At 37.5% G+C, this 15,679-nt stretch overlaps 1 protein-coding gene and 1 pseudogene across 22 annotated transcripts in view; one reads left to right on the forward strand and one right to left on the reverse strand.

Moving 5' to 3' along the window:
* WWP1 (WW domain containing E3 ubiquitin protein ligase 1) overlaps positions 1-15,679 on the reverse strand; it is a 139,021-nt gene that overhangs the window by 93,883 nt on the left and 29,459 nt on the right. For 17 of the 22 annotated variants that reach the window (XR_014843031.1, XR_014843033.1, XR_014843032.1 and 14 more), the window contains one exon: positions 9,278-9,368. The exons of 1 other annotated variant lie outside the window; for it this stretch is intronic. Coding sequence is in view for 16 of the 21 variants with exons in the window: in XM_085021123.1 (XP_084877249.1) it covers positions 9,278-9,347 (70 nt within the window). In the remaining 5 variants the exon portion in view is untranslated. Of the gene's footprint in view, positions 1-9,277; positions 9,369-13,107; positions 13,184-15,679 lie in introns of all 22 variants that reach the window. 4 more of the 22 variants (XR_014843030.1, XM_085021114.1, XM_085021115.1 and 1 more) reach the window with 1 other exon arrangement.
* LOC102164107 (eukaryotic translation initiation factor 4B pseudogene) lies at positions 10,114-13,280 on the forward strand (annotated as a pseudogene).

A 15,679-nucleotide genomic window follows, 5' to 3' on the forward strand; every position in this document is an offset into this window, starting at 1 on the left:
TAACCTCTCTGTTAAGTAGTATTGATAACCTACCTAACTGAAATTATAAAAACTTTGGCAATTTTCAAAACGCTTTCTCTGGAAAACTTGTTTCAAAAAAAAACAAGATATATGCCGTTTCAAATAAAAACTTTAAAATCAAAACCTGATGATAGGGGTTAATCATAAGAATTAGATTTTAGATCTCCTACACAAAATTCTTCATTCCAAATAAGAGTCACTTCCTCAGTATATGCAGGTCTTATTTATATACTGGAGGAAGGGGAAGGTAGTATCAGATGGTTTCAAAAGCATACAATGTCTTTTCAATAAATAGTGCTGAAACAACTGGACATCCACATGCGAAAAAAAAAAAGAAAAAAAAGAAAAAAGAAAAATCTAAACAGAGACCTTACAACCTCCACATTAACTGAACATGTATCATAGACCTAAGTGCAAAACACAAAACTAATAAAGCTTTTAAAAGATAACACAGGAGAAAACTTAGATGACTTGGGGTATGGCAATGGATGCCTTTTTAGATACAACACCAAAGGCATGGTCCATGAAATAAATAAGTTGCACTTCATTAAAACTCAAAACTTCTGCACTGTGAAAGAAGATGTCAAGAGAATGAAAAGTCAAGACGCAGACTGGAAGAAAATATTTGCAAAAGACACATCTGATAAAGAACTATTGCCCAAAATACACAAAGAACTCTTAAAAGCCAGCAATAAGAAAACAAACAACCTGATGGGCCAAAGACCTTAACAGCACCTCATCAAAGATGATATATGGATAGCAAGTAAACGAATGAAAAGCTCAACATTATTTGTCATCAGGGAAATGACAAACTAAAACAACAATAAGATACTACCACACACATATTAGAATGGTCAAAATTTGGAATACTGGCCACACCAAATGTTGGGGAGGATGTGGAGCAACAGGAACTCTCTCATTCATTGCTGGTGGGGATGTAAAATGGTTCAGTCACTTTGGAAGACAATTTGACCATTTCTTACAAATGGAACATAGGCTTACCAGTAATACATGCACAATATATGTTTCAATGTTACCAATAATTGCACTCCTTGGTATTTACCCAAAGGAGTTGAAAACTTATGTCCACACAAAAACCTGCATCTGGATATTCAGAGCAGCTTGATTCACATAACTGTCAAATTTGAATATAACGAAGATGTCTTTCAGTAGGTGAGTGGATAAACAACGGTGGTATACCCAAACAATGAAATAATATTCAGCACTAAAAAGAAATAAGCTATCAAGTCATGGAGAAAAAAAAATTTTTTTAGGATCAGAGTTATTAAGAGTTTAATGAGAAGCCCATGACTTACATGAATGATTACATGAAAGTATACTCAAAATGATACAATATTTACTAACTACACAGCCATCTTTACTATTCTGACTCAATCAACAGATAATCAATCAAAAAATCAAAAATAGCTGTTACTAGCTGACTGAACTATTAACTGAATTGTCAAGACAGTACAGTAAACTTCAGTGATTAAATTCCCAACTGCACCCATCCTTTTAGTGTGATCACACAAAAGGATTAAAGGTAATTAAGTACTTAAAGCACTGTGTGGTTTATAGTAAGCACCAAATAAATATTAATTACTATACAAGAATGGGAGAGATACTCCTAAAAGTTTAGATTTTCAAAGAGGGTTAAAAGGTGAGACATTAAGATTAAAAAAAATTGGAGACTGATAAATCACAAAGCGTAATATCATTTCAACATAGTTTAAAACCTTATAGAGCTTTCCTTGATACACTGTTGCTCAGGAAATATGTTTTACCCCAAAAAAAGATGTCCGTAGTGTGCAAACCATTTTAGACCTCTATAGAGTTCCGATACAAAGGAAGAGATTTCCTAGAAGCTGAAATAAAGTAAAATCTGTCCTCAACTTAGTTAAGTTAGACAATTTACTTGTCAATAGATTTATTTGTTTTATATTATTAGCAACTTCATTTTTGTCATCTCACTTTATATGTTTTATGTTTCACTTCTTTGTAGAATGTTAGTCTAGTAAGGCATAGGCATATTTTTGAATATCTTTGTTTTTAACTCCTGCAACAGGGCCTTGCCCAAAGGACACACCCAACAAATACTTGTTTTTAAGAATATTATGGTTTTCTTTTCCAATATTGTAATATTTTTCTATAATATCGAGTATAAATTCCCTTCACATATTAATTCTTCAGCAGAATTTCATTATAAGTTTTCAAATACAGAGTTAAAAGAAAATAAGCAATAAAAGATGAACATACAGAAAAGCATATATTTGAAACATTATATCCTCATCCTGATGCAGTATTTCCTTTTTTTAACTGAAGTATAGTTGATTAACAGTGATGTACAAAAATCATTTAAAATTTAAATACATAATACTAAGTGAAAAAAACAAAGCCGATCTAAAAAAAACTACATATCTTGCATGATTCCAACTTGTAACATTTTGGAGAAAGCAAAACTATGAAGACAGTAAAAAGATCAGAGCTTGCCAGGGATTGATGGGATGGGTGAGGGATGAATAGATGGAGCACAAAGGACTTTTAGGGCAGTGAAAATACCCTGTATAACACTACAACATTGGCTACATGTACGTCTGTCCAAACCCACAGAATGCATAACACCAAGAATAAACCCTAACGTAAACTTTGAACTATGGGTAGGTTCATCACTTGTGATGAACGTAGCACTCTGGTGAGGATGTTGATAATGGGTGAGGCTGTGCATGTGTCGGCATAGGGCATCTGGAATCTCTTAATTGTCTTCTCAATTGTGCTGTGAATCTAAAGCTGCTCTAAAAAAATTATCCTAAAAAAAAAAAAAAAGCACTGGGTTGGAATATCTGGGTTTATATTTTAACTCTGCCCCTTACTAGATGTCTGACTTTAAGTCAATTAACCTCTCTGACTCTCAAGCATCTCATCTGAAAAATAGGGGAATAAATACTATCTGATTCTTAGGATTGGTGAGTGAAGGCATGCAAGTACTATTATCATCAATGAATGTGTGGCACCCAACAACAGTGACTATAACTCTATCACTATCATTATTAACTTTATAGTATCAACTCTTCTGAGTTAATTGAAGAGATATTAAAAATATATACATTGTGTACTTTTAATTGGCAAAGTCTTCAATAATATCTGATGCTGTCAGGGTAAGGAAAGTGATTTTTAAAAGATAATTTTTAAACTCACAAGGAATTCATAATATGCTGGCAAAAATGTACATATAAATAACAAAAATACTGATTGTAAATAATCAAAAGATAACTTTATAAATTCAAACTGGAATTCTCATTAGTGGAATAGCATAGGATAGATTTTATTTTCCTGTTTCATGAGTTTTCTTTGGTGTCATACCAGAATATCCTTTACTGTAGGATTATATAAATGTGGGAAATCTATCAGAAGAAAAGAGTCTTCTTTGCATGTGTGTGTGTGAGAATTTAACAATCCTACTCCCAATTGGATCACCCCCAAAAAATCTAGTAATAATTGTAAGAAATGCATATACGTAAAAATAACTATAAAACTTTACTGATGAACATAAGACTTGAAGCGAATGATACAATTATTCCTGGATTTGGACATTTTAACACTGAAATTATCTCCAATTTAATAATTATTTTTAAATGATCTAAATAGAAGCACTACTACTGGTTTTTAAGGGAATTTGGGGGAGGGGATAGAGGAAAAGGAAGAGAGACTCTAAAATTCAAATAAATGTAAAGAAAATTAAGGAATAGTGAAGCATATTTTAGGATGCAAAGTAATAAGAGATTTCTCCCAATGTATTTTTTTTTTTTTTGGTCTTTTTGCCATTCCTTGGGCCACTCCCGCGGCATATGGAGGTTCCCAGGCTAGGGGTCGAATCAGAGCCGTAGCCACTGGCCTACACCAGAGCAAGAGCAACTCGGGATCTGAGCCGTGTCTGCAACCTATACCACAGCTCATGGCAACGCGAGATCCTTAACCCACTGAGCAAGGCCAGGGATCGAACCCGCAACCTCGTGGTTCCTAGTTGGACTCGCTAACCACTGAGCCATGACAGGAACTCCTCCCAATGTATTTTTTAAAAAGTACTGTAATATGAAAATAATTTAAATAGTCTGACTGTGAATATAAGGGCGAGGTGAAAAGAACAAATAAGATATTAGTATAGGAGTTCCCGTCGTGGCTCAGTGGTTAACAAATCTGACTAGGAACTGTGAGGTTGCGGGTTTGATCCCTGGCCTTGCTCAGTGGGTTAAGGATCCAGTGTTGCCATGAGCTGTGGTGTAAGTTACAGACGCGGCTCGGATCCTGCGTTGCTATGGCTCTGGTGTAGGCCGGTGGCCACGGCTCCCATTCGATCCCTAGCCTGGGAACCTCCACATGCCTTGGAAGCAGCCCAAGAAATGGCAAAAAGACAAAAAAAAAAAAAAAAAAAAAAAAATTGGTATATGCTAACAGTGGCACTTTAAATCAATGGGAAAAGACAGACTATTCCATAAATGTTGAAGCATTTGAAAAGGATACATTTAAACCCATATAACACATACACAAAAAGGAAATACTCGATTACATTTTTTAATTTAAAAAGTAAACTATTAAGGTTTATTATAAGACACAATAGATACAAAGTTATAAATATGAATATAACAGCCCATTAGCTTTTCAGTCTCAAGTTTCATCTTATTCATCTTGTACACTTTGTATCTATCACTTCCTTGTAGAAAGCCTGAAATCTAGACTAATGAAGATGATGCACTTTGTGTGCTATTAACATTTAAGTACATGCCCTACTCCACAGCAAACGCTGTACTATGTTACAGTAGGCCATTTTCTCTTTGATTTTTGTTTATACTTTTCCTGCTTTCCATGACCAATGTTCTTATTCTTACTTATTGCTGCCAATCAGATATTAGAGTGAGATACGTTAAGAACAGAAATAATAAAAATGTATAATAAGCTAGTACTGTCTCACTTACAGACCATGACCTGCCAGACTGCAAGAGCAGAAAGGACCTTTATTTTTAAAATAAAGAAAAATCAATACAGAAGTCACTGTTATCTAATAAAAGGGCAGCAACTTGGACTCCTGAGACCTTTGCTGCTTTCTTTTACTAGTGGAAGGCACTTAATCTGATCCTCAGTTTCTTCACTGGTAAAACAGAGGAATACATATTTATTCCACAGAGTATTATTAGATCAATAAGATTGTGGATTTTATGGCACTTTTTAATTTAAAAAACTAGATCAACAAAATGAAAGGAAGACAAAGACAAGGACAAGAGAAGAGAGAACAGGAAGGCACTAAAAGCTGGTGTCATTTACCACAGGTGCAAGTTCGGTTTTCAAAGAACATCACTACATTCCAAAGGAGAACAGTAACCGATACTCAAAATCATAAATACTGTGGAGGCACAATTTTGGCTACTCCTTTGGTCTGTATCTATTTTCCAATTAGTTTTCTAGACTTCTGGTGATTCTACTAGCTACCTGATAGCTTTTCAGTAAGTTCCCTTTTGGCTCAAATCAGCCAGATCAGTTTTTTGTTACTTCAACTAAAAACTCATAAATAGGTAGTAAAGACCAGGAAAACAGGAAGAAAATTACACCTCAGATATGTTGGTCACAGGTTCTGCACAAGTAACACAGAAAATGAAATATGTGGCTGTAAACTTATGCAGAGCAAAAGCAAAAGCATTAGGAATTACACTTAGAAGTGGTTCTTTTTTTTTTTTTTTTTCAGGTCTTCTTTTTCTTTCTTTTTTTTTTTTTTTTGTCTTTTTTGCCTTTTCTAGGGCCGCTTCCACGGCATATGGAGATTCCGAGGCTAGGGGTCTAATCGGAGCCGTAGCCACCGGCCTACGCCAGAGCCACAGCAACGCGGGATCCGAGCCAAGTCTGCAACCTACACCACAGCTCACGGCAACGCCGGATCGTTAACCCACTGAGCAAGGGCAGGGACCGAACCCGCGACCTCATGGTTCCTAGTCGGATTCGTTAACCACTGCGCCACGATGGGAACTCCAGAAGTGGTTCTTAAGTGGAGTACACATCAGAATCACCAGAGAATTGGTTCAAAATATAAAAGTTCATGGTTCATAGAAAACTAAATACAAATATCCCTTAAACATGGCTCAACCTCACTCACAATGAGAGAAATGATATTAAAATGACACTTAAGATACCACTTCTTAACCAACTGTCAACATGCCTGACAACGTATCTTATGAGGAGGCTATAGGAAACAGGCACTCTCAGACAGCTGGTGGGAGCAGGGAAATGGTAGAGATACCATGGAGAGAACTTGGCAACACGGTTGGCATCTGAACAAAAGGGGTTTCAACAACACGCATCCATTTCAATGCAGACTTTTTAAAATAAGTACATACTGCAGTACTACGTGATCAGTGGTTGGCTGAATCCACAAATGTGGAACCATGGATACCAAGAGTTGACTGTAAAGTTATACACATTTTCAACTGCACGGGAATAAGCACTTCTAACCTCTGTGGTTCAGGGATCAACTGTAAATTATATTATTACATGTGTTTACTCTCTGACCCGGCAATCTCAATCTAGGATTCTATCCTAACGACACATGAGCAAAAATAAGTAATGACATTTGCATGAAGCTCTTTATTGTAGCACTATTTGCAATAGCAAGAGTGGAACCCCAATGTCCATCAATAAGGGCTAGATGAATTAACTTTCATGGATCTAGTCTATAGACTACTGTGCAGTGATAAAAAGGTGTATGGATACCTCGCTATGGTGCTAACTCCAGGATATTACTATTAAATGAAGAAAAGCAAGGTGCAGAAACATACCTAGGATTTTAGGAAGAGTAATGTGAATACTTATACTGTGCATATATTTTCAGGAAGAAGCAATGGAAGCATAAACCAAAGCTAACAAAAATGTTTACCTAGGATTTCCCATAGTGGCTCAATGGAAACAAATCTAACTATCCATGAGGACACAGGATCAACCCTTGGCCTCCCTCAGCTGGGTTAAGGATCCTGTGTTGCTGTCAGCTGTGGTGTCGGTCACAGATGCAGCTCAGATCTGGCGTTGCTGTGGTTGTGGTGAAGGCTGGCAGCTATAGTTCTGATTCGACCCCTAACCTGGGAGTCCCCATTGTGGCCCTAAGAAGACCAAACAAAACAAGAAAAATTTTACCTAAAGGGCAAGGGAAAAGGGGGAGGGATGGGATAGAGTAGCCAGACTTCTCCAAAAACAACTTGATTGAATATTTATGACTCCAGAACAGTATAAATACTTTACATGGTAAAAGAACAAAATTAAATAAAAAACAAACTGAAAGTAGTGAATGTAATTGATTACCCAGTTGGTGGAATAAACAAATGGAAAATTACTTCAAGTTACTTGGAAACACGGCATTCTGACTATAAATCCTAAAGAGGGGAAGCTCACAAAGAAATCTTAAACTGTAATGAGCGGGCTTGTTATTTTTGCTAATTTTAACAGTGCTATTCTGTATGCATGTGTTAGGATAAAACGGATAGAACTGTGTTAACTGTCATTTGGAATTAAAATTCTGAGGTTAAGAGAAAAGAGATACAAAGTAAAATAAAGTAAAAATAACTTTTTTTCTCCTTTTAGTGGAAAATGGTTATTTAGGGACTACAGCTATTATTTTGAGTGGGAAATATCAGGATGAACTCAACATTTGTTTCCTGCTTTCTAAGATAATAAATATTTCCTAGCTCTGTTCACTGAAAATTTCTAGAAACAACTCAGCTCACAGTAATGAGTACCATGGGAATTACAGTATATCTCCTTTTTATCCTAACCTCAATCCTGCCTCGAGGCAAGTACTGTTTCTATGTTCTAAGCATAGAGCTGCATATAACCACCCTGCCTTTCTTACATTCATATGGCTGCGTTCTATACACACTATTTTACACCTTGCTCTTTCACTTAACAATATTATCTTAGAACTTGGCTCATATTGGTACACATATTCAATTATTTCATTTCACTGTTTATCTGGAAATCCACCATAAGTTTTTTGCTATTAAAAACTCTTCTAGTAATTTATCTTGCAGATGTTTATATATATAAACTATATATAAACATTACATATGGACATTATTTATATGCACATATAAATAATATAAATGCCTGCAAGATAAATTACTACAAGTAAAACTGCTGGCTTAATGACCACTCCTTGATGGAGCTCCCTGGTGGCTTAGTAGGTTAAGGATCCAGCATTGTCACTGCTGTGGTGTATGTTCAATTCCTGGATCAAAATTTTTGCTGAGGCACAGTCAGAAAAAAACAAATAAACAAACCCAAAAAGACTACGCCCATGTACTCCAACTTAGTGAGAATAAATTATCAGAAGCCCTCTAACCAAAGCTCTGTCATGCTTCTATGTATGCTGTTCCCTCTCCCTCTAATGCTTTTTAGCTGCCAATCTAATCTGAGATGAACTCTGATCCCTCCTGCAAGAGTTGATGTTACCCTCTGTGAGTCCTTCTCTTACCCTGTTCTCCTAGATCTATAAGCATCTTCAATCCCAAGCAGACCTAAGACACCTTCCTCTAAGTTCTCACTGCATCTGGTTAATGATCACTTTGGACAGTAACCATCCAAGCAAAACAAACCTGCCTCAACACTATACAGTAAATTCCTGGAGAACTAAAATTCCGCTTAACAAATATTTGCCCGATGATTGAATAAATGGCTTAAATGAGTGAAAAGAGTACTTTAGCAGCCTTCTCCATCCTAAAAATCATTTAAAGACCAATTCAATAACGTTTATTCTGATACTCAAATTCTCCTACCCCTAAAGAAGATATAACTGTTCTGCATCCAGCACAGGTTCAATAAATACTTACTAAAAAAATAAAATACTTTTGGAATATTTCTAACTTTGAGGCCTACTGAAACAAATACATCACGGTATGAATTTAAAAGAAAAGATACTTATGAAACACATCTGCTGAACTGGGTATTAAAAAGAAAGTTTTGGAGTTCCCACTGCGGAGAAGTGGGTTAAGAAACTGACTGCAGCAGCTCAGGTTGCTGTGGAGGCAGAGATTCAATGCCTGGCTCAGCACAGTGGGTTAAAGGATCCCACAATGCCACAGCTGTGGAACAGGTAGCAGCTGCAGCTCAGATTCAATCCCTGGCCCAGGAACCTGCATATGCTGTGAGTGCAGCCATAAAGAAAAAAAAAGAAAACAAAAGTTTCATCAGGGAACCACTATCTCAAATTGTTATAAAAATAACTTACCAGTTACCTGTAACTGTAACCTTCCACTGTGATTATCACTAGTATCAGATCTTGGTGAAGCAGTGGCCATGTCCCAAAATTCAGCTTAAACCTACAAAAAAAGTTAATAACAACATTTTCAACATATCACATGTTGATATAATCAAAGCTATCCTCCATTTAAAATTAAGACTTAGTACTACTACAAGAATTACAGGAGAATATGGCCATATCTGGGCCAACTTGAGCAACAAATAAATGACAATACTAAGAATCCAGGGTCATGTTTTGACTTATAGATCACACAAATACATAATTTTATATATGTTTATTATTACGTATAATGTAATTTAACCACTATTTATTACCTGAACCACCTAAGTAAGCTGCCCTTTACCCTTTAATACTTTAGGGTGTATCTCCTAAGAATAAAAATATTCTCTTAAATAACAACACAATGATAGAGTTCAGGAACTCAGCTAGTACACTAGTATTATCTAATATATAGTCCACATTCCATAATTTCATCAACTGTCCCTACAATGCCCTTTATCACGTTTTTAAATATAGTACCTGGTGCTTTATCATGTTTTTAAACATAGTACCTGGGCAGTCCCCATCTGTGCTTTACTTCCCTGGAATCAAGCACATTGTCACCTGGGTGTACAATCAGTACACTGTGGTGACAGAATGAAAAGAATGAAAATGGAGATGGAAAGACACCTTGAGCAGTCAGGATTCCATCCAGACTTTGAAGAACTCCTTCCAAAGAATCAAGCTCCATCTGAGAAGGAAAGTACAGAGCTGCTGTGCCTGGGACACTGTCATACTGGATGTTAAGAGGTGAAAATCAATGCATGGTGGCCGTTGACATTCGTCAGCTGGGGCTGTGGCCTGCAGCCCTTCCTCAGACCTCTCCAGAGTAAATCCTGCATGTTTCTTTTTATAATTTTTCAAGTTCTCCTTCAATTTTTTTTTTGGTCTTCTGTTTTTTTAGGGCCGCAACCGTGGCATATGGAGGGTCCCAGGCTAGGGGTGGAATCAGAGCTACAGCCGCCAGCCTACACCACAGCCACGGCAATGCGAGATCTGAGCCACATCTGTGACCCTACACCACAGCTCATGGCAATGCCGGATCCTCAACCCACTGAGCAAGGCCATGTCCTCATGGATACTAGCGGGTTGGTTACCTGCTGAGCCATGACGGGAACTCCCCAATTTTTACTTTTTAAATAAAATACAAAGCAGTGCTACTTCAGTTTTCTTATGTGTGACAAATATTTTAAGATTAAACTTCTAATCTATTAAGATAAAGTGGAACTTTCTGGGCAAGATTGAGAAATATTAATAAGTAAGTTTCTTACCCTTTATGGATTTTACATATTATTGCTAAATATAAATTTTTAAAAATTAGTTTTAGCAATAAAAGATAAAATAAAACATGGCCAAGCAAAGAGACTATGAAAATGGCATTGTGTATGTGAAAAAGAACTGCAAAGAACTTGTTAAAACTCTTTAGAATAGTTTCAGATTTACAGAAAAGTTGTGAAGATAAATCTTCATATAACTGACACTCAGTTTCCCCTACTATTAATTTCTTATATTAGTATGCTACATTTGTTATAATTAATGAACCGTTATCAATATATTATTATTATTTTTTTTTTTTTAGGGCCACACCCACGGCATATAGAGGTTCCCAGGCTAGAGGTCTAATTGGAGCAGTAGCAGCCAGCCTATGCCTTAGCCAGAGCAACACCAGATCCGAGCCGCATCTGCAACCTATACCACAGCTCATGGCAATGCCGGATCCTTAACCCATTTTAAAACAGAAATTGACAAACAAATTCTAAAACTTATGTGAAAATACAAAACACATAAAACAGCCAGAATAATTCTGAAAAATAAGAACACAGTTGAAGAACTCTCTTTCTAATTTCAAAATATATAGTATCCCAGAAGAATTTCAAGGGTAATCATAAAAGATTAGAAGTAAGTGAGAATATTTTCCAAACTAGAAGAGTAGAAGAGAATACCAAAAAACAAGAACAAAACCCTAAGTCAATCTGCAAAAAAGGTGGATTGAGGAAAGAAAGAAGAAAAAAAAGCATAAACAAACAGGACTATCAGAAAGCATAAAGAGAATCCAAATAGAGAAGTAATCACAATAAATGTATATGAACAAATTCAAAAGTAAGGTAGAAAACACCTGCAAAATAAAGATACTGATAGTATAAAAGCAAAAATATGGAAAAGGACATATTAGGTAAATATAAACAAAAAGAAAGGTGGAATTAGTTACAAGAGCAGAAAAAGTGCACTATTAAGGATAACAAAGAAAATGATACAAATCCAATCTAGTAGGTAGATATTAAACTCCAAACGAGCGTGCTTACTAAAACAACAACAACAACAAAACAGTCTAGTTTTGGTTCTTCTCCCCAGCCCAACACAGTGACCTTAGCCAAAAAGAACTGGGAAGACTATCTTCTTAACAGACTTCCAGGCTGAGGAAGGTCACACTGGTGGAGGAAGCACCTATGTCCCCAGACCAGTTAGCTGGACTGATAAAACCGACAGAGTCTGGAGAATGTTTCAACCACGTGGTGCAGTTATGACGGCAAAATGTTTAAGGCACCTGCAACTGACCACTGCATCCTGCTCACTGCTCCACAGGCTGCTTGGGACCCCAATATCAACTACAGTCATTTCCCCAACTGCCATCCTACACTGCTGGGAACCCAACCTGTAATGGACAGAAATCTTCATTAAGGATTCTTTAGAGGATTAAACACTGGTACAGTGCATTTACCATGTGAATCTAGTAATCCAGAGAGGTTGAAAGGTTTTGATTGATTATGCTGAGTTTGAAAACCTGGAGTCACTGCTCAGTGTCCTGAGCCTCAATAAAGAGTCTCTAGGTAAGAGAATTCCAGGAGACACTGCTTATCTAACACAGGATAAAGACAAGGATAATCATCCTTTTGGCTGAGAAAAACCAGAAATTTTCACAAAATAGATCCTGATTGGAGGAACTGTGCTGCCAGACAGCTTTGATTTTGACTATCTGCCTAGAAGAGGTGAAGAAAGCTTTGAAGGCAAATATCGTGATCATTATGGAGGCCAGGAATGCTATCATGACTAAGGTAGCAGGGACTGTGACAGAAGCTCTGACTTCAGGATAAACAGTGGCAGAAATGCATGTCATAGTGGGTACTACAGAGATGACGGCCCCAGAGGAAATGGGACCACTCTGAAGACCAACCAACAGGACACCCCGTCATGGAGCTTCAAAGATGACTGCTTTTAGGATGATTACAGGTGTGATGACAGAGGACCCTCCCAGAGACCCCAAATGAATCTAAAGCCTCAGAGCACTCCTTAGGAAGATGATTCCTCTGCTGGTACCTCCCAGTCCAGTTAAGCAACTTCTATCTTTGGAGCAGCAAAGCCTGCTGACCCAGCAGTGAAAGAACAAGTAGAAGACCAGTTACAGAAGGAACAGGAGAAACCACAGTATTAGCTAGATGAACCAAACTAGAAAAACAGCCTCAGAAGAGACACCCAAACTGGCCAAGCAAAGAATTGCAAGAACACTGATGGTCAAGGACAGGAAATGAGTCATCTCAGACAGGGACCTTGCCACATCTGTCAGAAATAAGACTAGAATGTAAAGGAGAGTGAGAAGTCTCTGTAAAATGAAATACTTGGTAAAGCAAAAGACTGTCATGTCACTCTCCAACTTCTAAGCCTCCCAAACTTGTTCAACTGCTAATGGTAATGCCGGCCCCTCCATCAAAAGAGAATGCTTGGGTGAAGTCAAGCACTAATCCTTTTGCTTCATCTCAGACCTTAAACACAGAGCAGCAATCCTCTACAAGTGATGGGGGAAGTCACTCCAGCTCAACCATCTCAGGAAGGATGAACCTGGAAAGATGAAAATAAAACAGATGAGATGAGTATCCCAAAAGACAAAAGTGAGAACTCCAGCATGACCCAGATGAAGGGAACAAAGACTAATTGAAAAAGGCTAAGGGGGAGTTCCCGTCGTGGCGCAGTGGTTGACGAATCCGACTAGGAACCATGAGGTTGCGGGTTCAGTCCCTGCCCTTGCTCAGTGAGTTGACGATCCGGCGTTGCCGTGAGCCGTGGTGTAGGTTGTAGACGCGGTGGCTACAGCTCCGATTTGACCCCTAGCCTGGGAACCTCCATATGCCGCGGGAGCGGCCCAAGAAATAGCAACAACAACAACAAAAGACAAAAAGACAAAAAAAAAAAAAAAAAAAAAAAAAGGCTAAGGGAAACATGGTAAAAGGGATTAAGGACTCCAAATGTGAATCTAAGCCAAAGAAACCTGAAGAATCCAGCTATACACATGCAGCTCTCCCAGTCGATTTCGATAGTGACAATTAAAATGAAGGGAAGATTACACAAAATAGACCTGCACTTTCTCATTTTTCCCTACCCTGGAACATTTCTAAGCAAATCAAATCTCTATCCAGACAAGACAAATAAAACTTGCCATCTCCTGGGAGGAAAAAAGCCTCCAAGGAAAGAATAAAGAACAGAAACTGATGAAGCAGGGAATTCTATGGTGGCATAGCAGTCAAAGATTCAGCATGGTCACTGCTGTGGCTCAGGTTTGATCCCTGACCTGGGAACTTCCACATGCCATGGGTGTGGCCAAAAAAAAAAAAAAAAAAAAGGAAACTAATGAAGAAAATGTAACAGGATTAAGAAATTCAGAGCTCTTAGAAAACATTAAAACAAATAAATGCATGGCAAGACTGATGAAGGGTAAATAAAATGACATAAAGAGCCCCAAACAGACCAACATATCATCTTTTTATTATTATTAAAGTACAGTTGATTTACAAAGTTTTGTCAAGTTCTGTTGTATAGCAAAGTGACCCAATCACACACATTTCCCTGTACTGTACAATAGGGCCCCATTGCCCATCCATTCCAAATATAACAGTTTGCATACAAAAAAACCCCAAAATGCCCATCCATCACACTCCCTCCCCGCCTCCCTCCTAGGAACCCCAAGTTGGCTCTCCTTGACCACGATCTGTTTCTGTGTTTTTTGGGGTTTTTTTTTAAGATAGGATCACTTGTTTCATATTTTAGATTCCACAAATAAGTGATATCATATGTTATTTGTCTTTTTAATTCTGGCTTACTTCACTTAGTATGAGAATTTCTAGTTCCATCCATGTTGCTGCAAATGGCATTAGTCTGTCTTTTTTTATGGCTGAGTAATACACCAATGTATATATGCACATCTTCTTAATCCATTCATCTGTTTGATGGACATTTAGGTTGTTTCCATGTCCTGGCTATTGTGAATAGTGCTGCTATGAACACAGGGGTGTATGTATCTTTTTCAATGAAAGTTTTGTCTGGATATATGCCTAGCAGTGGAACTGCTGGATCATGATAGCTCTATATTTAGTTTTCTGAGGTACCTCCATACTGTTTTCCATAGTGATTGTACCAATTTACATTTCCACCAACAGTGGAGGAGGGTGCCTTTTCTCCACATCCTCTCTAGCATTGATTATTTGTTGACTTGTTAATGAAGGCCATTCTGGCTGGTGTGAGGTGGTACCTGATTGTAGTTTTGATTTTCATTTCTCTAGTAATTAGTGACATTGAGCATTTTTCATGCCTGTTGACCATCTGTACGTCTTCTTTGGAGAAATGTCTATTTAGGTCTTCTACCCATTTTTCAGTTGGGTTGTTTGTTTTTTTGTTGTAGAGCTGCATGAGTTCTTTGTATATTTTAGACATTAGGCCCTTTTTTGTTGCATTGTTGGCAAAGATTTTTCTCCCATTCTGTGGTTTGTCTTTTTGTTTTTTTTTCTTTAATGGTTTCCTTTGCCGTGCAAAAGCTTTTGAGTTTGATCAGGTCCCTTGGCTTATTTTTGTTTTTATTGACCTTATTCTAGGAGGTGGGTCAAACCAGATGTTGCTGTGATTAATGGCGAAGAGCATTCTGCCTATGTTTTCCTCTAGGAGTTTTATAGTATCTGGCCTTATATTTAGGTCTTTAAACCATTTTGAGTTTATTTTTGTATATGGTGTTAGATAGTGTTCTACTTTCATTCTTTTACATGTTGCTTTCCAGTTTTCCCAACACCATTTATTGAAGAGACTACCTTTCTTCCACTGTATGTTCTGTCCTTTGTCATCCATTAGTTGACCATAGGTACTCAGGTTTATTTCTGGGCTTTCTACCCTGTTCCATTGGTCTATATATCTGTTTTTTTGTTGTTTGTTTGTTTTGGGTTTTTTTTTTTTTTTTTTTTTTGCCTTTTCTAGGGCCACTCCTGCGGCATATGGAGGTTGCCAGGCTAGGGGTCAAATCGGAGCTGCTGCTGTCAGCCTACACCACAGCCACAGCAATGCCAGATCCGAGCC

The sequence above is a fragment of the Sus scrofa genome, chromosome 4 (assembly GCF_054392235.1).
Source record: "Sus scrofa isolate SSC_HxYL_T2T_F1_AM1 chromosome 4, Sscrofa_HxYL_maternal_Yorkshire_Landrace_v2.0, whole genome shotgun sequence".
In the NCBI taxonomy this organism is placed as follows: Eukaryota; Metazoa; Chordata; class Mammalia; order Artiodactyla; family Suidae; genus Sus; species Sus scrofa.